Source organism: Gymnoscopelus braueri, assembly GCF_963280865.1.
Source record: "Gymnoscopelus braueri genome assembly, chromosome: 8".
In the NCBI taxonomy this organism is placed as follows: domain Eukaryota; kingdom Metazoa; phylum Chordata; class Actinopteri; order Myctophiformes; family Myctophidae; genus Gymnoscopelus; species Gymnoscopelus braueri.
In genome coordinates this window covers 19,067,969-19,095,411 of record NC_137609.1, presented here as the reverse complement: position 1 = coordinate 19,095,411, position 27,443 = coordinate 19,067,969, and the positions used below count along the sequence as shown (strand labels likewise).

At 40.4% G+C, this 27,443-nt stretch overlaps 1 protein-coding gene across 1 annotated transcript in view; it reads left to right on the top strand.

Annotated features, from left to right (window-relative positions):
- opcml (opioid binding protein/cell adhesion molecule-like) overlaps positions 1–21,214 on the top strand; it is a 182,457-nt gene extending 161,243 nt beyond the window's left edge. Inside the window, exons 4-7 of the mRNA XM_080436391.1 lie at positions 7,047–7,184; positions 7,486–7,606; positions 16,121–16,272; positions 19,960–21,214. Coding sequence (XP_080292517.1) covers positions 7,047–7,184; positions 7,486–7,606; positions 16,121–16,272; positions 19,960–20,057 — 509 coding nt within the window. The 3' untranslated portion in view covers positions 20,058–21,214. The remainder of the gene's footprint in view (positions 1–7,046; positions 7,185–7,485; positions 7,607–16,120; positions 16,273–19,959) is intronic.
- Positions 21,215–27,443: the final 6,229 nt, after the last annotated feature.

Below are 27,443 nucleotides of genomic sequence, written 5' to 3'. Positions count from 1 at the left end.
GCATTCATTGTACAGTATATTCACTGAAGGAGGCCTTGGGGTTAAAGGGGTTGAATTCCGTTGCCTGTATTTGCTCTGTAAAAACTCTTAACACTTCAAATGGATATAACTCTGTGACCATTGCTCTGCTCTACTCAGACAGTCAAGAACTTTGGTAAAGAGCTTTCATGGGCATGGCACAGAGCAAAATATGACCTTAAAATAAGTAGCATTGTGTTTACGATTTATGAGTTTGCTTGAAGCTATGCTTGTGGTAATAAATAAACAGATGAAACGGATGAAAAATAGTTTTAGAAAGTATCAGAATATTATACAACCCCCATCACTACACCATGGCCGTTATCTGAAGTATTACAGCCCTGTGAGAGAAAGGTTGGCATGCCTGTTCAACAGTGATATAGTAAACAGACATGCTGTGGACTACTGTACCACAAGGCCGATGAGAGGCGTAATGCTTATTCGTACAACGGCGTCGCACGCCAAAAAAAGGCAAGATACAAGCTCACACAGCATCATGGCTCTCAGATAACAAATTGTCATTGCACCTCGGAAAAACTGAATCCATTCTGTTTGGGTCAAGTATCAACCTCAACAAGTCCCCAGGTTTCACGGTTAGAGTCGGTGACAATGTTGTCACAAATAAGGAAGAGGTCACTTAGGTTGTTTATTGGATAACAAACTCACGGGTGAAAACATGACGTTGAAGGTGATCTCGATGGTCAACCAAAGAACAAGATTCTTGGGCAGGATATTTCCATGTCAACAGCAGTGCAATGAGGACCTTGGCCGGTGCTCTCATTCAGTGTCACTTTGACTATGCATGTACCTCACGCCTCACTTTACAGGGGTATCTCCAAGTCTCTGAAGACAAAGCTGCAGACCTCCCAAAACAAGCTTGTGAGGTTATAGTCCAGGGGCCAACACTGATATTTTCACAAATTGGTACCACCTAAGGTGGCCGTAAAGTTTTTGTATTTTTGTCTTCCTACATGTCTCTAGTTTATATTTTGGTATGATAGCCCTTCCAATCTTGTAGCTTAATGACAGTTATCACTACCTACCGGCTAATGTATCCAGTAGGAGACACAAAGTAGAATCTTTGTGTCTCCTACCCCGGGCATCAAATTATTGCGACAAAAAACAAAATATATCCATGTATTCAAGGCTTCATGGGGTGTGCAATTGATAACTTCTCAGATTTCTGGTGTTTGCAAAAAGACTGCTTTCCATAAGCTTGTAAAAGTTGACACTCCTTCGGTCTAGGGTGGTCATAGCTGAATGGGTAGAGAGTCCCCCTGGGAAACCTAAAGGAGGAGTTTACCCAATGATTTTCTATCAATTGCACACCCCATGAAGCCTTGAATACATGGATATATTTTGTTTTTTGTCGCAAAAATTTGATGCCCGGGGTAGGAGACACAAAGATTCTACTTTGTGTCTCCTACCGGATACATTAGCCGGTAGGTAGTGATAACTGCCATTAAGCTACAAGATTGGAAGGGCTATCATACCAAAATATAAACTAGAGACATGTAGGAAGACAAAAATACAAAAACTTTACGGTCACCTTAGGTGGTACCAAAATATGGCTTGGCCCCTGGACTATTACTTCTAAAATTGAACCCCAAGTCTCATCTTACCTCCGTCCACTTCAGTAGTCTGGGATGGCTAAGAGTGGAGGAGAGAGTATCTCATCTCTCACTGTGTCTGGTCTTCAAGATCCTAGATGCTTCTCTTCCCAAATACTTATTACCTGCCCAGAGTGAGGGGTGCTCACAGGTACCAAACCAGGGGAAGTTTATATGACCTCGTATCCCCCCAGTTTCGGGACGCTTAATGGGAAAAATGCATTTTATCGCACAGCCACTATAGTGGAATGCCCTCCCTTCAGCCCTAGAATCCCTAAGAATTATCTCAAATCATGGCTCCATCTTAACACTAACTGGTCATAGTTAGATCCCTACCCCGGAGAGCCCACTCTGCATTGAATTCTTCTCTTAGGGTACCTCTTGTCCTTATATGTATTGCTCCCAACTTTATATATAAGGGTTTCTTTTTCTTTGTTTCATGGTTGTTTGTACAGTTTGTTGCGTGTTGTTCTATGTCTCAATGTGGGCCACAATGGAAACAAGCTTCGGCTTTTTGTGTATAATCCACGTTGCCGTTTATCCTAAATAATGACATTGTTGTGATTTTTTTAAACTGCCAATAAATTATTCTATCTATTCTATCTATCTATGGATGCGACGCATTGTGAACTTCTAAATCAGCTATTTTCGGCACAAGACAACGTTGCATGATGGAGTATAAATCAGCGTAAGGAGGAAGAGAGATGGGCTTCAGTGGAGAGAGTAAAAATGTCCTTCAGTGAAATATGGACACTTCATAAAACTTCCATTATTTTGGAGAGTTATGAAGTGTGATGGGGAAGCCCACTTTCCCTTGTAAATGAGCATCCCACTTGTACTGAGCAGTAGCAAGGTTGTGCATCCTAACATGTGAGAATACTTGTGCCCCACTCGGATGCTGGCACTTAAATGGCTTTATTAGAGGTTTAGATGAGGGGTGAATCATGGATGTCTTAGGAGGGAAGTGGTTTGATTTTTTTTTTTACGCCGTGGCTCTGCGAGAGGCTAGTCATGTATGGGATGTGTGTGTGTGTGTGTGCGTGTGTGTGCGCGCGTGTGTGTGTGTGTGTGTGTGTGTGTGTGTGTGTGTGTGTGTGTGTGTGTGTGTGTGTGTGTGTGTGTGTGTGTGTGTGTGTGTGTGTGTGTGTATCTGTGTATCTTATCTCACAATTATTGTCAGCACCACATTTTGTATGCACACTGCCAATAGTCCACAGAAGTACACTACAATTTTTGCCCAAATACACCTTGCCCAAATACCTACGTCATAGATGCTAGATCCCAAGATCCACATGATTATTTTTTATTTTATAACCAGACCCCCTCCATTCTACAGTATATCGCTCCTTGGAGAAAAGGATCCATGTATTTATTATTAGTAATGCTATATTTATTTATTTAGTTATGTATTTATTGACCAGTGAGTTGCTACAAAGAAAGAGGTTACAAACAAATCAATTGCAAACAAGAGCTCTCAAACATTTAAACATGTATTAAATTCACCTCGCACTACTACAGTATGTGTAGAGCTGCTGTCTGTCATTTCTTAATCTAGAGTTCCAGAGACCTAGAGACCTTACATCTGGTGTCTCCAGAGAGATAGTCGGGGCTACATGGAGATGGAGGGGTAAAAGGGTGGAGGAACGTACCATTGAGAAGGGGGTCTGCCATGGGATGGAAGCTGCAGTATGAAGTCATCAGGAATTCAGTGATACCCTCAGCGGAGGGTCAAGAGGAAGAGGCTATATGAGTGTTGCCGTCCCATAAGGGATGGAGTGGTGCCGGAGGACATGGCTGCATTCACCTCCGTGCGGTGGTGGTGCTGGCTTCAGTTCCAGAGGGAGCCATGAAAGGGACAGTTAAAGGTAGGACAAGAAGGTCATCACACAGGATAAAAGATGGCAGCAGGTGGTATCCAAGCTCTAGTCTGCCCTTCACCATGCAGACTGACGCCTCAGGCAGGGGGACTAGTAGTGCGTTGTCGCAAGGTGAGGGAGATGAGAAAAGGCCAGTGGCCTTGCACGGGAGAAAAGTGTCCCTGTGGGACACACAGCACTCAGCTGGGCAGGCGAAGTGTCTATGCCATCAAATGATCCATACTGTAGGTTGTGGCAATACAAGCTGCTAGTGAGAAAATTGGAGACTGACCGCAGGGCTCTGCAACGGTTCAACTCATGAAATTCTGGAATTACCTGCTGGTTCCTTTCATGCTAGTCCTGGCGCCTCATCTCAGGTGTCTTTGGTTCAAGAACAGTCCAGTGAACAATTCAGTCTTGACTTCATGCCTTGCATCCCAGGCGGTGAGCTTAATACCTCTTCTTGCAGTGCAATATCATGATCATGTACTGTATATTTTTGATTGATTGATTGAATACTTTATTCGACAGAAATGTAAACAGCACGAGGTACAGTCAGACATTTAGGCTAAACGGATGGCACAAAAATGTTCTGGGGACTTTAACTGGCATGTGATGTGAGGATATACTGCCAAGGACAAGTGCCAAATATTTGTTATATACTAATTTCTCTGTTGTGAGGAACAGAGAGAGGCTTTTTGGATGTGTCTGTACACACACTGTGAGCTCTTGTAATACATGTATTTCTTATTACTATTTTTGCAACATCTGGATCAACCCAGAATTTCATTTTGATCTGGTATTGATGATGATGATGATTATGACAGCTATAATTTAGATAACAGTTACGTTACGGTTTCAGTGGCAGACATAATGTTATTGTCATTTAAATGATAGGCAGGTCTAGACTACCGGGAACCAATTACAGCATGTTTTAGATTTCCAACAGTGTTACCTTGTCATGTATTGTGTAAAGAAGTTGCTGCTTGACAAACAAAATTCCTCTCAGCGCTCAAATGTTTGTTGTCGTCTGTTATTTTGTGTTCTATGTTATGCTAAAGATGCTGCCATGTCTGGGGGCAAAATATAAATAACCCAAGTTGGAGTAGTTAGAATGTGTCTGACTCAGACTGACGACAAGTTAACTTCTGAACACAACACTGAGGCCCTTCAGTGCATTTAAAGCATGCACTAAAGCTTAGAAGTTTCAATGTTGACACCACCTTTATGAGGCTGTTTATACTTGTTTTATTGAATCTGTTTTAAACTTCTCTTTTATTTCCTGGTTTGGGTGTCACCTACTATGAAAAACTGGAACAGGCTGGAAGGTATTGTCAGAATGTGCAGTAAAATTGCGGGCACAACTTCACCTCAGAGTCAGAGTTACAAAAACAGCCCTGTCTATTCTTGCTGACGCCAGTCACCCCCCGTTCAGTGAGTTCAGCTTACTCCCATCTGGTCGCAGATACAATCTGCCAAGATGCAGGACCAAGAGATTTTAAAGCTAATTTGTCCCTACTGCTAGTGGCCTTTTCAATGTAATTCTCTTTCTTATGTGTATTGTTTGTGTGTTGATTGTTGATGATGATTGTACATATCTACTGCTGGCTGTGTAAACAAATTGTTCCTTGGGGATTCTTATGTTTACCTAGACCTTGATCAAACGGTAATACAATTGTAATGAGCCTATTGACAAACTCTGGACAAATCGCCTGTTAAAGCTTTAGTTTGTCAAGGAATAATTCATCAAACGTTGATTAGATGATTTTGAAAACAATTTTCACAATCCTCATTACCTTTAACCACTTTCAACCTGGCATCCATATTTGTGTGCATGTTTGTACTGTGCATGTCTGAAATAAAATAAAAAAGTACAAAAATAGCAGATGTACGGTGATGGTGATTGTTATATGTGACTCTCAACTCCCTGACAGTAATTGATGGTGTTCACAATGTGTTGAGTTACCTCCGCAGAATGCATTATTTTTTCAATAACCACAGAGCTCAGAGTTGGTGACTATCCTGCTTAAACCATTGCTACTTAACAACATTTACAATGTAAGTGATTATTCGTATTTTGGGGCTGTAAATGTTAATTGTGTTGGCACTATCTCCAACAACCTTGGACTAAACATGACATACCACTCCAGCAAGTGGGAAAAGCTGAGAAGACCTAGAAACATGCCAACTATGTGCTCTAGTCTAAGGTGTGCAGTTATCTGAAAATAATCAACCAATCAGAAACAAGCATTCTCCATGGCTATACACACTTTTAAGGCACACATTCCAGCCCGTCAGAAACAAGTATTCAGCCAGACCATGGTATTAAATAATAATCATCCTCATCATCATCATCATCATCATCATCATCATCAACATAATATTGGTCAATAACCTCATCTTTTCTTCCTCAATTTGCATTACATAGATACACATAACTCAATTCTCCTTTCTAGCAGTTCCCATGGTGTTCTATGCGACAAGCTGATTATCCATAGCCTACAACCTTTCCTGTGAATCCCCAGCCAGCAGCAGTAGAGGATTTGGGGAAAACATAATGATATTATGCTAATGTAGAGATATTGCTGGATTGACATTTCCACTGATTGGGATAAGTGCTCCTATCTATTTTCCCACCCACACAAGCGCTAGCTTAGGGTTTAACTGTCACCAGAACATGCTTTGAGCATTGCTAGTGACTGGGACAATTTGTGGTCTTACTCAAGCGGAGTAGTTTGATTGCAATTAATTAGTTTTCTTTGTAAAATTAGCATAAATTGTCTGCATTTTTCTTCCTTGTCATGTTGAAAGGAAAGTGAGTAGTCATCACAGTTTGTTTGTGTTCCGCACAGTCTGATAACTTGTTGACAAACTTGAACATGCAGTAGGTCTAAGTCACAGACCTGTGTAGCCTATGTATAAAATCTACATCTTTGGTCATGCATATTTTCAACCTCTTAAACACTACAGTATATCATTCATTGCCCGGGGACCATACATCCCCTCCTTTTAATATCTTCGTCAAAATTTGCCGATCTACAAGTTCTCAACGCAACGTGCTGTGAGCCAAATGTTTACATATTTTTTCAGAATGTTTGCCTAGATTAACTTGACCAGAATAGGGACGATGTGTTTAAGAAGACACCTGTTTAACATGGTGATTTTGTGCCCCTTGAGTGTCAGTCCATGTGCGATTATTAAAGTTTTTAGATTTTTTTTATTGCCCTGACACTTAGCTGATCATAGTCACACGGCAGCCATTTTTCCTCTTATGTCATACTCAGGAGGTGGGAAGCGGAAGCCCAGCTATGTGCTCTTTTTTCATTCACTCTTTTCGATCTTCCAGTAGTCAATACAAAAATATCATCATTGTTTTAACCTGTCGCCCAACAAAGGGGGGCAAAACATGCAAGTGTTACATGTTTTACTGTACATGACTGGCTCAAATACTAAGAAATAAGAAACACTGTCGCCTCTTTTAAACTAAGTTCTACTCTCCTTCTGAAGCTTTTGTATGTGTTGAATTTGATGTATTATTTCTATATCCTTTCATTTTCTACAGGCGTACATAGATTTGTCACTGAGGGGGAACATCTGGAGTTGGCAGCCATCACCAAAGAACAGTCGGGAACGTATGAATGTATTGCCTCCAGTGACATCTCTGCTACAGACACCAGGACAGTTCAAGTCACCGTCAACTGTAAGAACAAAAACAAAACCAACCTCTCACCATTGACTGTATTCACGTGGTGGCCATGTTTTCTCTTACTGTACTTCTTACGTCATACTCAAGTATGACCGTTGTGTGACTGTGGGCAATGGTACCCTACAATCTTTACCTTGCAGTCACTATAATGTCTTCACCCAGTATGATATGAAGGTGTCAGACATCATGTATTGTAGAGTGTTGCTGTCCTGTACTATTATGTACAGTATATTTTGCAGATTATAGCATGTTACTGTACAACTTATTCAACTGTAATGCGTTATCCATTCTGCAGACCCTCCGTTCATTTCCAAGACAAGAGGTACGGGTACTCCGGTTGGACAGAAAGGAATTCTCCAATGCGAGGCATCTGCTGTACCAACAGCAGATTTTGAGTGGTACAAAGAAGACCGGAGGCAAGTCCCTCTTTTCAGTTCAGTGATTATCTTAGGACTGGCCTTGTTTTGTCACTGCTTTTTAAACACTGCACCACTTCAACCGCTTGACCACAAAACAGGTTGTGGTCTTCTTCTTCTTCTTCTTCATCTTCTTCCACCCATAATCTGATGTCCACAATTGGGACACCAACTAGTTTAAAAAAAAGCACGCCATAGAATCCTGAGTGTTAATTTAACTGTACGGGTCCAATTGGTTAAATTTGTTGTTTTACACATGGATAAATGAACACTAAGGATTTTACTGTGCAGGTAGGGCATTGATTTACTGCATTTAAAAGGACCCACACTAGCAATACTACTGTAGGTGATGGCTTTTTCCCCATATTGTTTCATTAACATAAGATTCTCTCCGTGATTTTCTGCTCTCCCTGGGCAACGACCTGATCTAATTACATTATCGGCTTACTATTCAAATGCATTTCCTCATAGTCACACCCTTCGCTAAACAGCCATGGCCACCAAAGGCAAATTATATTTGTGTTTATGTAATGTGTTTATGTGAATGGGTTACCCTGCTGGGTTTAGAGGATATTACAGAACATGATGCACAGCCGAATCCTGTGTTAATTTCACTATGAGGCCTCTATTTTGAAGTGGTATTTATAGTGTTTATCGGCAGCAAAGTTTATGGGTTTGCAAATTGTGGGGCCAAAGTGGGCTCAGTGGGGCCAAAGGGGTCCGAAAAGGGTGCCAATTTTGGCACCATTCCAGGTTAGCTCTGAGCTAGGCCAAACGGGGCCAAACACTTCATAATGACTGATCACTCACTGACTTTTTATTTAGACCAGGATCATAGTGTTTTATAATGATCATACTGTAGTTGTATTGCATTTTAAGACTTCATATTGTATTATAATCACAGTTATAATTGTATTATTAGTGTATTATAATTATCATAGTTGTAATACATTATAAATAGATTATATTGCATTATAATCACTGTTATATTATAGTGTATTATAATTATCATAGTTGTAATACATTATAAGACTTCAAATTGTATTATAATCACAGTTATAATCTATTATAGTGTATTATAACTATCATATTCATAGTTGTAATACCTTATAATAATTTACAGTGTCGCAAAAATATACAGACATGAAAGAGGATTGTAGGACCAAAAATAAAGTGATAGGTTCTTGATCGTAATCTTAAACCCCCTTGCTGTTAATCACACACAGATAAAGAATTATACACGTGACACATGAGATCTCTTTTACTCGACGAGGATTGTGACCACCATGTAAAATCACTTCACAAGGTCCAAAATCACAATGGCGCACTCCCCTCCGTCCAAGCACTTTATTAGAAAAGGGGAGGGGACAGAGGAGTACAGAGGAGTGGAAACTTACTAACTGATAAGGACTGTCAGACATATTACACATTGGATTAATACATTGTAGGATATTCAATTAAATGAATACAATCAAAGAAAGAACTTATATACACATTATATATATCTTTATAGCTGCATCTAAATGCTGTAAACCGATCCTGTCATTTCCTGCTTTTGTTCATTTAATTAATACTCCTAAAAACATCAATCACATTTTTCTTGCTTTCACATTTTCACAATGGATATCATACCAGGATTTTTATTAATCAAACCAACAACTCAACCATCTGCCTCTTCGCTTCCAGTGGCCTTGGGACTACTTTCTATGTCACTCTCAAATAGGGCTCGAAGAGAATACACACTCTCGTGTGGAGTGGAGCTCTTAGGACACATCTCGTCATCAGTCTGAGACACCGCCGCATATGTCTGAACGACCTTTTCATTGACCATACGGTTCACTAATGCTTTGATACATGGTCCTACACAGACAGATACCACGCATAGTAACAACAGAACACAAAGCAGTATTGTTCCGATTTTACACAGACTTTGGACCCACCCCCCCCCAAATAGCCACGTCAGCCACCCCTGTTCTAGAGCAGGGTGATAGTCACCTTTGATAGCTTTTTGGAGGTCACGAAGGTTTTGCATTGCGTCACTAACATTCTTGGAATTAATGTCATCTGAAATATAAACACAACAGGTCGTGTTTATAAGAACGCAGACCCCCCCACTCGCAGCAGTCAAAAGGTCAAGAGTCCATCTATTCTGGACGGCCATTAACGACGCTGACTCAAACTCACGGTTTTGGGCCTCTTCATGGTCATTGTAGCATTGAGGAACAGGCTACGTCTATAGTTAATTGTCTCTACACGTAACATAAGCTTTCCCACTCCAAGATGGGGAAAGAGAGACAAACCAACCTTATTGGCACGGGATTACCAGTGAGATTGTATTTTTCTTACAACCTCCAATTCTTAGTTGATCTAAACAAACACGGGGGAGTCAGCATTAATGTCTTTTTACAGTTGTGTTCGTTGATCTGACCCAAATTCACAGAGCCAGCGCGAACATAACAAGTAGGGAACACTACGTTAGGTTTCAGAGTGACATAAGGACTCAACAGTGTGCTATTTAGGTCGTATTTAAACTGATGGTACGGTTTACACGGCAGATAGCTGCTGTTGGTTCCATTCAGGTGCATGTACTTCAAAGTCATTTTCTCCCAAGGCTCACCAGCGATTTTGGATTCGAGGCAATCACATTCACGACCAGTCAACGGTACAGCATTTAACGTAGGATGTGATGCAGATGTAGGCATGTGTGTGCAAACATAACACTCCTTGTCACCATTAGTCTTAGCAATTTGATTAGCGTAATTATACCAAGCATTTAGATTTAGGCGGTGAGTAACATTTTCGTCAACACTCCTCGATTTACGAGTAACTTTAATAATACAAATATATAATACACTCATAGAAATTAAAAAAACTCACAAAAATACCAGGGGTGCAATTCTAGGTGTAATAGGAATGGGGAAGGGGATTTTCTAATGGGAGTCTTCTCCAGGTTTGGGTCTGACCGTAGCGCTATCAGCTCGGCCCCACCCGCTGCTGGCTTTAGCACTCCTATTACTTAAATGTCTGATAATGTTCGAACCAATTTACAGTGGCCTTTTGTGGATCCAAATAACACGTTTCACAGCAATTGTGTTGGTGACCAGGACTCGGAACGGACCCTCTCAGCGCAGAGTTGGTCCTGGTCCTGTCGCTTGATGATCTTTATCACGGCATGCAGATCACCAGTGCTTCAGTCCCTGTAGGGAGAGAGAAAAGACTAGACAGATAATTTGCACTTTGGACTATTTTCATGTAAAGCTCCACTAATGTGATGCATTATGGCTATGGCCGTTTTGACACATCTGTACTTCAATCTAGTTTTACAGTATCATCACTTTTCAATAAGTGGAAATAATAGTCTTACATATGGCCTTTCGTTACCTTTTCATTGTCTAAAAACATGTACAAAACTGTTTAGCATAATTTTGAAAATTATAAGTGTGAAAATGCTGCTTAATTATATATTATATGTGTACCATCCCTCCTGTTTGAGATATGACCTATGGTCATGACTCAACTTCAGATCCTAAGTGTGAAATGGTCTGTGTCACTGGTGGCAGACATAACAAATAAAAACTCTCAATGTGAAGCGCGACTAGGTTCCTTTTTATCTTATCTACATAAGCGTTTCCCAGGCGTAAAAGTGCCTCTGCTAGTCTACTGTGCAGCAAAAAAAAAAACAAAGTAGAAAATGCATCTTGGCTATTATTGTAGAGTCAGACATTTAACATCGATGCCCTTAGCGGCCTTGGGGTTCAAAAATACCACAACGAACTTTAGTGAGATGAGGTTGAGTACATATCAAAAATTTACACAGGTTCCAGGTCTTAATGGGTTAAGAGACATTTGGAGTAAAACCTAGAGGCCTTCACTTAGCACCTTACTCTTTCAACAAGACATAAATCATTTAAAAAAACTTCTTTAACTTCAGCAGTTTGGATAAAGGACTTAGTATAATCAGGAAGGGCCAACACAGAGACCAAAATGTGCATCATCTGTCTTAAATTAACAAAAACGTCTTCTACCAACGCAATTCAAACTATATGGGGCATACTGCAAGGAGCTCTCTCTTATTCTTGGGTTTTGGTGCTTGTATCTAAGCTGCTCTTCTATCTGAATGTAAACAGTGGCCTGCTACTCTTCCCCCATACTTTCACATGTGGGAGATTCTACTACTAAATCAACACACGAGATAACGTGAGACGAAACCTGACAACGTGGCCTTAACATTTAGCTATTTCCCTTGAGAAACTGGCTGGACTTCACACGCACACGCACACACACACACACACACGCACACGCACACGCACACAGAGCCAGGCTCACTGAATTGCTCTCACTCTCTTATTCTCTCTCTCTCTCTCTCACTCATGCATGCGAGCACACACACATGCTCACACGCGCGCACACTCACGCACACATGTGAACACACACACACATGCGCACACATGCGCACACACAGACAGTCAGACAGACACACATACAATCTGCACACATACAGTACCTGACACTCTCCAACGTAAGTGACGTCATTCCACATGCTTCAAACACACACAGTCTTTTCGGTACATGAAACTACACACATGCACGTATACAAGCACACACGCACGTCATAACCCATTTGTTCACACTACTTTTGCTACCCTTCACACTTTACATATAGTACATATGTATTACACCCAAACACCACATTCACTTACAATTCATGTACACTAACACCTGAACACACATGCACACTCTCTCTCTTCCTCTTCTCTCTCACTCTCATTTAAACATCACTCCTTACATGTCGTTGTGCACCACGACATGGAATTTTGAAATGTTTAAATGATTACTGCATCTATTTGGGGCATTCATACAGATCACAAAAATGCACATTCCACTCTCTCATTCACACATCTTTTAGACAAAACAAAACGTTTTCTTCTTACTACAATCTCTCTCTTTGTAGCTGTCGCTCTGATGCGCACAGCCTCCTAGCTTCTTCTCTTTCTCTCTTCTCTAATCATCCCAGCCAGACATATTGCATGACTCGCAAAGAGCCAGTCCGAAGAGAAGATGGCCCTTACGACCACATATACAACATGAGTTGGGGGCCCTTGTTTGGCCTTTCTCTTTCCTCATATCATCCCATCCATGTACTGTTGTGCTTGATCTACAATCAGCCACAAAATGGCCTAAACGACCACACCTAAAACATGAGTTGGGGGCCCTTGGCTGGCCTCTCTTCTTGCCCTGCTTTGGCTTATTTCCTTCGTTGGTAACATCGACTACAATCACTTGTTTCACAGGAGCACCTGTATCTTCTTTTTCCTTCTCCATATTAGCAGTCAATTACTATTATGTGGGTGAAAACTTAAATATGTGTGGTTATTATAATGTTCTGTTCAATGTGTAGAAATTATTTTAATCACTGTAAATATCTTGTTCTTATCCTAACTAAGTGTATTTCAACGTTTCTAGGCACTGCTGTATACTGGTCAAAAACTGTATCACACCCAAATATTCACCAGTTCACCACGTGTTGGACTAGCCCAGGGGATCAGCTAACTTATCACATTCAAACCACACACCGTACACCCCTGAGAGTCTTATGGGGGTTATACAAGATATATAGACTAAACATAGACAAAAGGATCATGCCCTGGAAGGTCCACTACGTGTCGACTTGCCCCAAAGGATAATTCACTAAATCCTCCGGAGGGAGCTATCAGACTCTTTATCTTTTAACTACCGTGACTCTCTCTTGCACTCACACAAAACTCGTTTCTCAGTATACAATTGCAGATAATAAAATGCAGTGGCCCTCGCCACTACAACACAACTATAACTGTAGTTGCTTATCTATGCACAACTACAACACACTTGTCAATATTACACCTTAGTAATAACAACAATATGTCCACACCAGGACCACTTACGTGTTTCTTATAGGCGTGTGATCACGTTCAGATTTCGGCAGTCGTTCGTCGAAGAGAAGATTTCGGACTTGCTTGGGACACCGGCCTGGTGCGAATTTACACCCCAGGGCTTTGCAGGACCCTCATGGATCTCTGGCTATCGATAGACTTGCGATGCGTCCTCTTCTCCTCTTCCAAAAACGACGTAGAAATCCGACACGAAGGACCAGTGAAATGATAGGTTCTTGATCGTAATCTTAAACCCCCTTGCTGTTAATCACACACAGATAAAGAATTATACACGTGACACATGAGATCTCTTTTACTCGACGAGGATTGTGACCACCATGTAAAATCACTTCACAAGGTCCAAAATCACAATGGCGCACTCCCCTCCGTCCAAGCACTTTATTAGAAAAGGGGAGGGGACAGAGGAGTACAGAGGAGTGGAAACTTACTAACTGATAAGGACTGTCAGACATATTACACATTGGATTAATACATTGTAGGATATTCAATTAAATGAATACAATCAAAGAAAGAACTTATATACACATTATATATATCTTTATAGCTGCATCTAAATGCTGTAAACCGATCCTGTCATAAAGAAATAAAAACTTTGCATTTATGTGGTCGCACTGGTCGATACACAATACTTTAACCACTTATAAACGTATATATAATATATATATATTGACCTGAGTTGGCTCTACTTGATCCACTCTTTTTTTTTTTACCCCTCTACATCAAATCTCTTTGCCAAAAATAGCCGATCTACGAGCTTGTAGATCGGCTATTTTCGGCAAATGTTCCCCCTAGAATAGGGATGCTAGGGTTTAAGTGGTTAACTGACGGTCCCCACCAGTGCCATAAGGTAGTTGTTGGGTGGATGTTCTCACTGATGGCAGCGATGCTGTGATGCTGCTGCCAGCTGAGCTGCTGCATTGCTGCTATAGGAGGAGGGGGGGAGGGGGCTGGTGACAGTTTATAAAAAAATGAATCTAATTTAGGGAGCTTTGCTACACTACCTTCTCCCCCTGTTCTTTTCTCTCTGGTCCTGGTCGTTTCTTACTGCCACTCCCAGATAGATGTGCTCTGCTCCTTGACGTCTTGACGTTCAGTCTAAACCAGTGGTTCTTAAAGTGGGGACCGGGGACCATCTGGGGTTCTTGAGGGGGTTCCATTTAGGCCCGTCAAAATGAGTTAATATAGGATCAGTTTAACCACGTTAAACAGTACATCGGCTATTTGAAAGTAGCTGCTATTTTCAAAACAATCTTGAAACATTGTTTAATATTTTCTAAACAACACATTTCCATGGGAGTCCCTGGCACAAAAAAAAATCAGATGGAGGCCCACAGCTAATACAACATTTTGCACGCTTGACATGAAAAGGTTTGAGAACCACTGGTAACCACTCATATCATCTCGTCATTGCATATCAGTACATAGTACATAATACCAGAGATATTATTATAAATTATTCATTTAATTGAATAGTTTATGCTGTAGAATAAGCATACATTTTGTTATAGATTGCAACTGACTAGTTCACCAAAACAAAAACTTTTCAAGGGCATACAGTATAGAAATTCTTTAATTTAACATGAGTTGGAACACCGGCGCACTTATGAGGTGGCTATACAGTATGTGAATCACTGGCGAGAGCCCGTATTCCGCCGCCAACACATTGTTGGAGGGCCCTGTTCTCCCCACGGGCCCTCCCCACCCCCCACGGGCCCCAGCACAAATGCACTGCCTGTACCGTCTATATTTACACCCCTGCAGTCCCCACTGACAACACTGTCGCGATAAATGGTGTACCACTTGCAAACATGGAACAAGGAAATAAAGGCACAGGAAGAGAAAAGCCTGATTTATATTTAGCTGCTCGCCGGTGTCGCGCACCGAAAATAGCCGATCAAGCAAGCTCAGCAGCAAGCTCACAATGCGTCTCATCGCGACCCGTTGTGAGCTTTTAGATGAGCTTGTTGATGTGCAGCCAAGTATAAATCAGGCGTAACTGTGTAACAAGCAAAAACATGTCATATGAGCTTTGGAGAACCCTGATGACTGCTGTGCAGCAAGGTTGTTGATTTAACATACGCATGAACTGCATGTAGGGTTTCAGCTCAGGTACTGCAAGGGATGGATTTATTTCTTTTAATGAATCTTCTTACTGTGATGCTGATATTCCACACATGTTAAGATTCAGTTTATTGTCTTTGCCGCTATTTCTGCAGCTACCTGCAAAACAGTAAATATTGCAATGCAACATTTACTGTTTGCAAACAAACAGATAATGTGGTGTATACTGTACTAAATAAATTGTAAGAGTGCTGTGCAGTAGTACAAAAAAAAGAGATGCAGACATATTGCTCCAGAAATGGAACGTGTTGGAGTCCTCACTTGTTCTGTGTAGTATGTAGACATATACAGTCAAATCAATACATACTGCAATCCAATTATTTGACAATGAGGATAAATAGAAGCAGCAGATGCTTCATTTGTAAAGAACTCTGGCAACAGTAAACCCTATTAAATTAAAGATAATGCTGCCTGTTTTGCATTTTATGTTTAAACCTTCAACATGCCTACTTTTTTTTCACAGGCTTTCCAATGGACTGAATGGAGTGAAAATAGAGAACGAAGGTAAACAATCCATGCTTGTCTTTTTCAATGTCTCGGAAGAAGACTATGGAAACTATACGTGTGTGGCCATGAATGCCATGGGAAACACCAATGCCAGCATAATCCTTTATGGTAAGCTGTTTAATGTTAAATATAGAACAGAATTAGCATAACAGTAGTGCCATTCTGTCCGTTCTGCATTCTAATGAACTGCAACATGCAGTAAAACTGCACACAGCAAGATAATATGAGTTGTCATCTTAACCACATGAACCCCAGCTTCCCTATTTTGGGACGAACATTCAAGGAGATCAACTGTACAAGCTTGTAGCTTGTAGATCGGCTATTCTCGGCAAAGAGATTTGGTGTAGAGGGAAAAAAGGTCTGACCAAGTATGGACCCCTGGGAGACCACGGTCAATGAAGTATATCGCCGCTGTCGGATAGTCGGATATGGTAAATGTTCAGGAAATGGAAAAAAATCTCCTGTATTCCAATGGATCAAATGTTGTTACTATTCAGTCTCAAGCTCTTGTTAATACTTAGCCTGGTAAACCCTCCCTCCGGAAATCTCATTTCCATTTGATTTCAGGAGTGAGTCTGGCCTGATCCGCCTGTCTGCAATATTGGCTGTGCTGGAGTTGGGCGGGAGTAATACCGTTGACTGACAACCCCTTCAGCCAATGATAATTTTTCCCCTTCAGCCAATCAGCAGTTCACCAGTCTTAATGTGACGCGACGGGACTTTTGAGACAGCCATACCCAAAATGGGTTGCCTTTTTCGGGTACAATGGTGTCACTGCCCGCCCCTACCGGTTCTCTAATTATTTTTTTTTAGATAGGCTTTGTCATGATTAATTGACCACATATATGAAGTTAAACAACTAAATTCTATCCAAACGATATCTTATAAGTAAATTCCGTGCCTCAAAATAGAAGTTAGAGAGCTTTTTGAAGTAAAAAAATAGCGGAGAATTGGCCGCACAAGAAAAAGATGGCTGCCGTTCGTGTTTTGGGCTCACTCGAACTCGCCACCTGATTGGCCAACGTAAGCTGTCAATCACAGAACAATGAGCGACGACGCTGATAGGCCCGGCCGTTTGGCATACAGAGCCAATATTGCAGAAAGGCGGATCATGCCAGACTCACTCCTGAAATGAAATGGAATTGAGATTTCCGGAGGGAGGGTTTACCAGGCTAGTTAATACTTTCCATTGGTTCAATAATTATAAAATACTCAGACACACTTAACCACTTTCACTTAAAAAAAAAATCTAAAATAGCCGATCTACAAGCTTGTTATGAGCTTATAGATCAGCTATTGTTATTTTTGCATGACCCTTATACAATGAAGTTGGGCATCAATTTACAAAGAACATGAAAAGTGGAAATATGGAGATACATGATTTCTGCCCCATTGCAACGATATTAGGTTTAAGTGGTTAAGAGAGAGCCATGTTGTCTTCCTGTACTTCAATTCATCAACAAACAAGAAACAACAATTGATCTCACACAAGTGCAGTATATGTTGATGACTGTAAAATAGATGAAATCCTTTAATAAACACAAACACTTGTTGAGCTAAGTAAGCTGCAAGACACACTTGTGCTGAAGGACACACAAAAGAAAACAGGTCACGATACAATGGACAAACCAAGGACAGCACACGTCGCTCTATAACAGTCTACATGCATCGATTGGTGGTTAGTTCAGCACCACCGCCTGTGGACAGCGACAGGCCATGTGCGACGTGACCCAGCAGCACCGTGCCGTTTATACATGCAAATAATACCCAAGAGAGCAAAGCAGCATAGAGAGCCGGCGCCTGACTGTCTCAAGTCTGATTTTTGCCCACAGCGCACAGAAAATAGCAGACCTACAAGCCCACAATGCGTTGCGGATGCAAGGCGTTGTGGGCTTGTAGGTGTGCTATTTTTGACGTGCAACACCATCGTGCGACAAAGTATGAATTGCGTTCAGTCTCCACGGAGGCAATATGTATGCAGTTAGGCCATTACCAACACTGCAGATTCAGCGATAGATGCAAAGAGATAGAAGTCACATAGAATGCGAGCTATATTGTGGTTGAAAAATTAGTTGTCATTGTGTAGAATACTCTTTGTATTTGGCGCAAATACAAAGCTCTTAACAAAAGTTAAAAACATTGAAAGACATGGTAAGATGCGGCAGTCTAAAACATCATGAAGCCTATTTAAAGATAAAGTAGACACGGCAATACAGCGGTCATGACAGACACAGCTGCACATGTTTTTAAACTCGGATCGATTCCAGATTGTAATGAAATACAATTATTCATCCATTTTGCCATGTTTTATAGCATACTAAAGTTTTTTTCTCCTTTGGTCGGCACATCTTCATTGAGAAAACGAACAAACTAAAAAAACAGCCCTTACGGGACTGAGCCATGGCATCTAGGGCGCTGACACCCTTTGCCCTCACAGCAGCTCTGCTACTGGTTGCTATATTTCATTTCAATTTTAATAAGCATATACTGTACATGTGTGGGATTCATTCTTGGTTTTTGATTGTCACTTTGCTCCATGGATCAGCATCGTTCACTTGCAGGGTAAAAAAATTAATAAACATTGTAACCCTGACCGTAATTGACAGGACGGGTAGTCTAGTTGTCTTCCACTGACACTTTAACCTCAGCTACTCATACTGTAGTTTGTCCTGAGGACAAGGAATGATTTAATCTAGTGTGTTGCATCAGAATAAAACATGCACACTGTGAAGAATGAATAAGTTCCTGAATTATTACCCTGCCCACAGTGATTTGTGGCAGGGTAATCACTCCTCTGTGTGTGTGTGTGTGTGTGTGTGTGTGTGTGTGTGTGTGTGTGTGTGTGTGTGTGTGTGTGTGTGTGTGTGTGTGTGTGTGTGTGTGTGTGTGTGTGTGTGTGTGTGTGTGTGTGTGTGTGTGTGTGTGTGTGTGTGTGTGTGTGTGTGTGAACAAAATAGTGGATGTTCATGAAACTTTGTGGGAATGATCGGTAGGTTGTCTGGAAGAGATTGCGAACCTTTTAGTCTAAAATCATATAAGCCTGATTTATAGTGCATCATGTTTTGCACTGAAAATAGCTGATCTACAAGCTCACAACACGTCAGACTATTTTCGGTGTGAGACACCGACACACAACAATAAATCAGGCAATACCCGATAGGGCTGGGCAATTAACTGAAAAAATATATAAAATATAATCGAGTAAATGAGAATCGATGATTGTTTTTCATTTCTTATATCAAGCAATCAACGCAAAAAAAGTTCTAATTGATTTCTTATAAGCGACTGAATTGATTCGTTTGATAACCACTTAAAGGGGTAGTTCACCCCCAAAATAACTTTTTTTCTATGTATTCCTCACCACCTGGAGCCTTGAATTCATAGATATTTTTTTGTTTTTGTCACATTCCTAAGCCAATAATTTGATTATAATAAATTTGTCCCCATTGATTCCGGTAGGAGACACAAATGCATTTGTGTCTCCTACCGGAATCAATGGGGCTAAATTTATTATAATCAAATAATAAAGGAAGGAATGCGACAAAAACAAAAAAATATCCATGAATTCAAGGCTCCATGGGGTGAGTAATCCATAGAAAAAAAGTTATTTTGGGGGTGAACTACCCCTTTAAGCTTACATTATACTTTGTTGTACAAAATTGTACAAAATTGTCATATTGCCCAGCCCTATACTACTTGGTCGCATCTGAGGGCACAGAGAGCAATAGAAAGGTGATGCAGGCAAGGTGTGTTTGATCTACTTTGGTATTCATGTTGAAAATGTTTCCCCGGCAGGTCCTGGTGCCATTCACGATGTCAGCCGAGCGGCACTACTCCCCCACTGCTCTGTATACCCCCTGACACTAACCTTATTGTGTCTGCTCAAGTTCTGATATGACAATGAGCATCGTCAAGCCTCTCTCAGTGTTGAACAGCAACAACAGACTCTCAGTCCTGTAAGAAGAATGAAAATCCAAGAATGGCAGTGGGTCCCTCTTTTTTTGTGTTCTTTCTGGCTTTGCGTCAGGGTATGTCCTCTGTTGGCCTGCCAAGAGACGAGATGACGCGTCCAACTGGGGAGGGGAGGATTTGAATCATGCACTAATTGATGATGGTAGAACTACTGAGTTTATGTCTCCCCAACCTTTTGTATGTGAGAAGGGAAAAAAAAAAGTACCCGTTGATAGTTGACTGTTTTTGCCCAATATTGAAGTGTACATTCAGATTAATAGTGTGTCACGTCCTGTATGATCTCTGTATGATACCATAAGCTTTTTTTAAGTAAAGAAAAAGGAAAAAAACGGGGAAATATAATGTAATTGTTGAATTTTACTGTATTTTTACAGTTGTATGCAGAAAGAATAACAGGTCATTCACTATAAACGATACAAAACTCTGAATCATATATAATATATAATTTCTCAGGCAAAGTCCTACAGCATATTTCATCTGAATATTTCATTCTACTGTTGTGTGTGTACAATGGAAACTGAATTATGCACAGTATTGACAGAACTTTGTCCTCAAAATGTCAAATGAGAACACTTAAAATCTGGTTAATAGGACATTTGTAACACCTTTGTGATTTTATTTTTTTGAATATTCACGCCATTTAGTCAGATTAAATAAAGTATTCATGTAAAATATGCGTCATTATGTCATAGATGTGGAACCGTGTGCCAGTTTAATGTGCAGGAATTAAGCCCCCCAAACTGCCTACAGACCCTACTCATTCTAAATTGATTTAATGTGTTGTAGTAAAGTTGACAAGATCTAATAGCTACATTAATATGGCTGCCTAATAGACAGTATAATTAATGCGGCTAAGTAACTAGGAGATGGCTTAGTTAGCTTTAAAACAGTGCAGTGAATCTTTCCAATGAAGTGATCCAGCTGATGATGATTTAGCAACTCAAAATGCGGTTTAGACCTTCATACTCTATATAGCAGTTACATTTCAAGCACAGCATAGTCACTAACACTATTGCCAGACAGCCCCCCTCCTCCCCAACTCTGGGGTTGATTTGTTTATTCTTGGTTTCCCCATAGTTTTATTTTCGGCTTTGGCTGCAGTAGTCAGTGTGTGTTTTGATAGACAATGGCTGGGGAGCCTGGGGGAAGTGCCATAGCGGAGGGGGAGAGCTGTCTTGTTTTGAAACTCAAGGGCTTGTTATCATAATTTGTGCCCTTGTTTATCAGTAGGGGCCATGTAACGCACAATGCAGCTTTAAAGTGCAGGGTCACCGGCAGAACAAAGTTGGTTCTGAAGCTTCTGTGGGGGGTAAAAGGGTATGGGGGGTGGCTATCCATCTCTGCATCATGAATGATTAAAAAAAGAATATGACACAGTCCAGTCCGTGGTATGTACACCTACACCCACTGACCACCGGTTATTAGCATAGGTGGCATAAGTCATTTCAGTTTTGGCATATTAGTAAGTATTCGCTTCTGGCAAGTGGCTGTTAAATTTTATTTATTATTTTTTAATGCAGCTATCTACCTGAAGTCTCCTGCTATTTTATTTAATGTGAATAATACAATTATGAGTTGGATTAAAAGTCACACAAGCTATGTTAGTCAAGTAGACAAGTAATGCGTTTTGAATCACAGTAAGTGACCTCTGTAGCGTTGGAGGGCTAAATACATCTCCATTAGTAGAACCGAGGACAAAAAAAAAGAAAAAAACATTCCCGGCTAAATTGGTACAAACCTCCACCTCTATAAGCTGCAAATGGAGTAGATGTTACATGAATATCTTAGGAAAGGTTTGAGAATGAGAGTTTAATCAGCTTGAATAATTTAGCTACCACAAAGCTTTTGTTTAGGTGTTATGAATGGTATGTTATCAGCCTGGGTGAAAGTGTACAGTAAGAACCTCAGAGCACACAATACTGCTACCATGACTGTTGTGTTCTCTGATGATGGGTGCTTTTTCAGGAGACCTTTTAGGTTTTCTCGGCTGATGTTAAAAAAAAGAAATTTTCCAGCAAAAACATACATAGCCTACCGCACAAGTGACTCATAATGTGATGCTTTGTTAAGCCTGACTCATGCTTCATCTTATGACGGAGCATAAATTAGGCATTATACAGTAGTCCAGTGGTTCTATTTTATTTTTTTAAGGACCCCTATAACTCTGAGAGAGTACAAATGGAACCAAATGAACACTTAAGGGTCCAATTGGTTACATTTGTACACTCTCCGAGTTACAGACCTGTAATGGTCCATTTAGAACCCCCCTCAAGGAACCCTGAGGGTCCCTGGACCCCACTTTGAGAACCCTGTTGTAGTCCACATTCTACAGTAAGTTCTGTATGCATTCCTATGAATAAGTGTCTTCAGGCTCTAACAAAAGAAGTCGGATTGGTGTCATTGGAAATGCTTTTGTTATACTCAACTGTTGCATTATGTGTTTGGAATGGTGATGAAGTGGTCCGTCACAAACTATGCCACAGGATGTAAACTAACTTTTGAAGGTTTGTGCAAAAACCAGGTAAGACTCTTGCCTGTAATACAAAAAGAATAATAAGAAAAAAAATGTTATGGGTTATTCTAACCCTTTTTATGCCGGATAGATGACAATGATATACTATTGATGTCAGTGAGCTTGAGTCTTCTTGTTTCAAGTCCCTATTAAAATGAAATATGATACTGGAATACAATTAAGGTGTGTTTTTGCATATGACACAGAGAGAAAGTACTTCCGTTTAAGAGTAATAGCTCTTGTAACTTTAAGGGATGTTTACTTTTAATGTATTCCACAATGAGCTTGAATACTATTCCTCTGAGCATTTCAAATGTTCACAATGCTCCTCTTTAACTTAAGTTTAAGGCCAGTCCACACCAATGCAATTCCTTGCAACATGCAACTACTTGTAACCTTTATCCCCAATGGCAGTTGCAAGGAGTTGCATTGGTGCGGTCTGGCCTTTACAATGTGTGATCCCATTCCCATTTCTGCACACTGTTTGATACGTGTCATCTGACCCTAAGTAACAAAACACAGTATGACTTCATGATGTCATTTTAGTCCACAAAGTTCAGTATTATTATTTCTGTGGTATGAAATATCATTTGATGGAGAGATGGTATAATTGTCCATAAAATGATAAAATATGAGTTCAAGTTGCCAATTATTTATTTGCTATCTGACATTGTGCATGGTTGTCTCCGCCAGGCCGGAGACTTATGTTTTTGCCCCTGTCCGTCCATGTGTTTGTGAACAGCTAATCTTCGGTACTGTTGGACCGAACACTCCCAGGAGGCCAAGGAAAAACCTCTGCTCCACATTTTTGTTATAGCGCCACTACGAGGTGGCCAACACATTATTTTATATTACTCATACAAATTTTGTCCAAACCTCATGCAAATCAGCACACATGTGATCAACATGTTGACCTATCAGTCCGATTTGGCTGATTGGCTTCCAAAGTTTGCGAGAGTGGCCGTTTTGCACAAAATGCCGCAAATCATGAACGCAATATCCGATTGCCGTGATACTTTGCATGCATATTCCCACTTGACCAAGGAAGAGAAAGCCTATAACAGGCCCATTCATGTTTTGGCCTACTGTATAACTCTTGAACAGTCATATAATTAAAAAAATCCATGGACTATGTTTTTGCCCCTGTCCGTCCGTGTGTTTGTGAACAGCTAATCTTCAGTACTGTTGGACCGAAAACTCCCCAAATAAGCCATGTACATTTCCACCTGACAAGTTTTCTGCTGTTTTGTGTTTTCTTTGCAAAACATTTTTTTTGCTACTAATCCTACCGATTTTGTCCAAACCTCACCCAAATTGGTACACATTATCTCTGTATTCATGTGATCAAGATGCATCTGTCCGATATTTCGGATTCTATTCCGATTGACTACGATTTGCTTTCAAAGTTTGTTGGAGGGGCCGTTTTGCTCGACATGCTACAACTAGATTAGGCAGGGGGCCACAATCGTAAAATTACTTGAAGTCAGGGGCCACAAGACCGTGACAACAAAACCGTTTACTGTTTGTTGTGTGCTATAGGTGCGATTAGACCCAATAATGGACACATTATGTCCATTATGGTAACTTATTAGGGCCTGCTTCACTGCATTCATGCATTTTGATGTTTGAGAGGAACATTTCTGTCAGTCCTTTATAGTGCACAGGCTTAGATTTTGATATTAAAGGGATATTTCACTTTCAAAAAAACTTTTGGTCATTTTATCATCTACTCAGGCCTTTGTGAACCCCTCAGACAGTTTCTAAGTTGCTTGATTAATTATTTAGATATTTGATATTCATTTTATCAGACACGCCCCCTTCCTATACAAACCCATTGTAACTTCAAACTCCATTTTAACCATGTTAGATTCATCAAAAACCCGTCCTTGGTTCTGGTGACTCACCCTGCCCTCCTAATACGTGAGGGGCCAGGTGAAGTGTTTACATGTTCGTATGAATGAAAGGATTTTTCATTTTGTTTGTTTTGAGCGCCCGGGTGATAAGGGCACAAGGTCTTATGATGTATTTGAAGTGGATGAAGATGGCAAAGATGGAGGAGAACAGGAAATAGGGAGAGCGATAGGGGGGTGACACACAGCAAACACCGTCCGTCGGGATCGGGAGTCGAACCCGCAACACACTGGAAGACTATGAGGTATGTGCCTGTTGTGGTTTGTAGTGACATGGTGAAAATAATAATAATAATTGCCGAACTACTTGAAAGCTACATTGAAAGTAGTTAGAAGTATGGAAGTAGACAACATTTCCGGCTGTTTTGTTTCTTTGTACCATGAAAAGGTCTTTATACTTTTACTTTTTAAAGATATTTCTGGGGCTTGTTCTGCCTTTATTTAAGAGGACAGTAGGAGAACAGGAAATAGGGAGAGCGATAGGGGGGTGACACACAGCAAACACTGTCGGGATCGGGAGTCGAACCCGCAACACACTGGAAGACTATGAGGTATGTGCCTGGACCGGTAGGCCAGCAGCACCCCAATACGTTTTGATACTTAATACATATTTTAACACCTGTGTACATGAAGTGAGCTACTTTAACAATTTGACCCAAGTGATTCTTATGGGTGACTTACATTTACCCGCATTTGGGTTCCTGTAGCAGTGTCTTGACTGCAAATGCAGTGCTGGTAGGTGTTAATTTGGACCCTGAATGAGTCACTAATATTCCTCCATTCTAAATAGTAGCCTACATTTTATTCTTATCTGTTAATGGTTGATTAATACGGAGCCCCTTAGGGGACATTACTAGGTAGATTGTTTTAAGGGTAGGTACATTATTTTAAGAGCTAGGTAGATTGTTTTAAGGGTAGGTACATTATTTTAAGAGCTGGTGGTTTATGTTTTCTGGTATGGAAAAAAAAAACATAGGCTATAACATTTTTTTTGAGGGATGAGTTTTTTTTTTTGAGGGATGATTTTTTTTTTTTGAGGGCTAAGTTTTTTTTTTTGAGGGATGAGTTTTTTTTTTTTGAGGGATGAGTTTTTTTTTTTGAGGGATGAGTTTTTTTTTTTTAGGGATGAGTTTTTTTTTTTTAGGGATGAGTTTTTTTTTTTTGAGGGATGAGTTTTTTTTTTTTGAGGGATGAGTTTTTTTTTTTGAGGGATGAGTTTTTTTTTTTGAGGGATGAGTTTTTTTTTTTGAGGGATGAGGTTTTTTTTTTTGAGGGATGAGTTTTTTTTTTTGAGGGATGAGTTTTTTTTTTGAGGGATGAGTTTTTTTTTTTTGAGGGATGAGTTTTTTTTTTGAGGGATGAGTTTTTCAAAAGGAGATTTTTTTTTTCAATACAAATTTTTCTTTTTCATTTTTTAGTTAATTTTTTATTTTTTTTCCCAAGTATTGTTTCATCTTCAAAGTTTTTATTTTCAACGGCCGGGGGTCCACAGGGGTCCCCGTGGCGGGGGTGGCGGCCGGGGTTCCACCGAGGTCCCCGTGGACCGGCCAGGGGTCCACGGGGGTCCCCGTGGCGGCCGGGGGTCCACGGGGCTCTCCGTGGCGGCCGGTGCTCAGCTTAGTCTAGGACCTGGCTAAGATATGTATGCACTTAATTTAGGAGAGAATATCTCAACTGTTCTTGGCTAATATGACCCCAGGGAACAACTTAGGAACTTTGACTAATTCTCTATCCGGGACGAAATACCCTATATAATGCCCCCATCTTTCTAATTCATTAACATGCCTCATGCTTCTGCTATTGCAGCTATTGGAGAACTAAAACTAGATAGGCTTATAGAGAGCTTCGCCTATTTATAGAATCACTTCTACCAATTAAAAAAGAATAAAAACATACATGCATGCATGTATACAGTATAACCATATTTAACTACTGCTGGAGCCCATATTATGTGAATGAGATTACAGAATTGAAAAACTACTTTGATCAAAAATAAGTTACTTCTACAAGTGAAAGAGAGGTGATTCACTCTAACAATCATCTTTCTAATTAATTAACATGCTAATCATCGTCTCATCATCTTGGGTCATGTTCTGCTATTGCAGCTATTAAGTACCTCAAATGGCATGTGAATGCACAGAGGTGAGTCGTCTTGGGTCATCTTTCTAATTCATTGACATGCTCAGGTACAGCTGTTGTCATTGAAGTTATTGAAATACATCAAATAGATAGGTCACTTTAACTCCTCATCATCACAACAACCATGTAGCCTACAGAATCATGTTAAGTACATGAAATAACACGTATAGCCTACAAAATCAGGGTCTTTATTTGCCACTCTTTGCAGAAATGTATACATCAGCAATCACTGTGTCATCATTTTGGGTGTGTTGTTCAAGCCCTCTTAGATGGCTGGCTGTAGACATGGTCAGGTCAGGTTGTAACCTTGGCAGGGCGTCCATGCAGCAATCCGATGTTTTCCACCAAAGCGCACCGTGTCCTGTGTGTGTGTGTGTGTGTGTGTGTGTGTGTGTGTGTGTGTGTGTGTGTGTGTGTGTGTGTGTGTGTGTACATATATATACACACACACATATATATACACACTGATATAAATGACAGCTTAAATTAAAAGTGCATACAAGAATTACAAATAGACATTTGTGCTTTGCCATGTTCATGACTGCTGTTTCCTACATTATCAATTGCTTATGTCACGTTGAACTCTGTTGAATAGTATTACCCCACAAAACATCTATATCTTAGTTCATTACATAAGTCATTACATGCTAAATGTTGCATTTATCTCATGCTATGCTGACATACATTCCCACATTCATGTTGCTAACAGAAAGCCTTTGGCAAAAAAATATTGACCAATTAAAAAA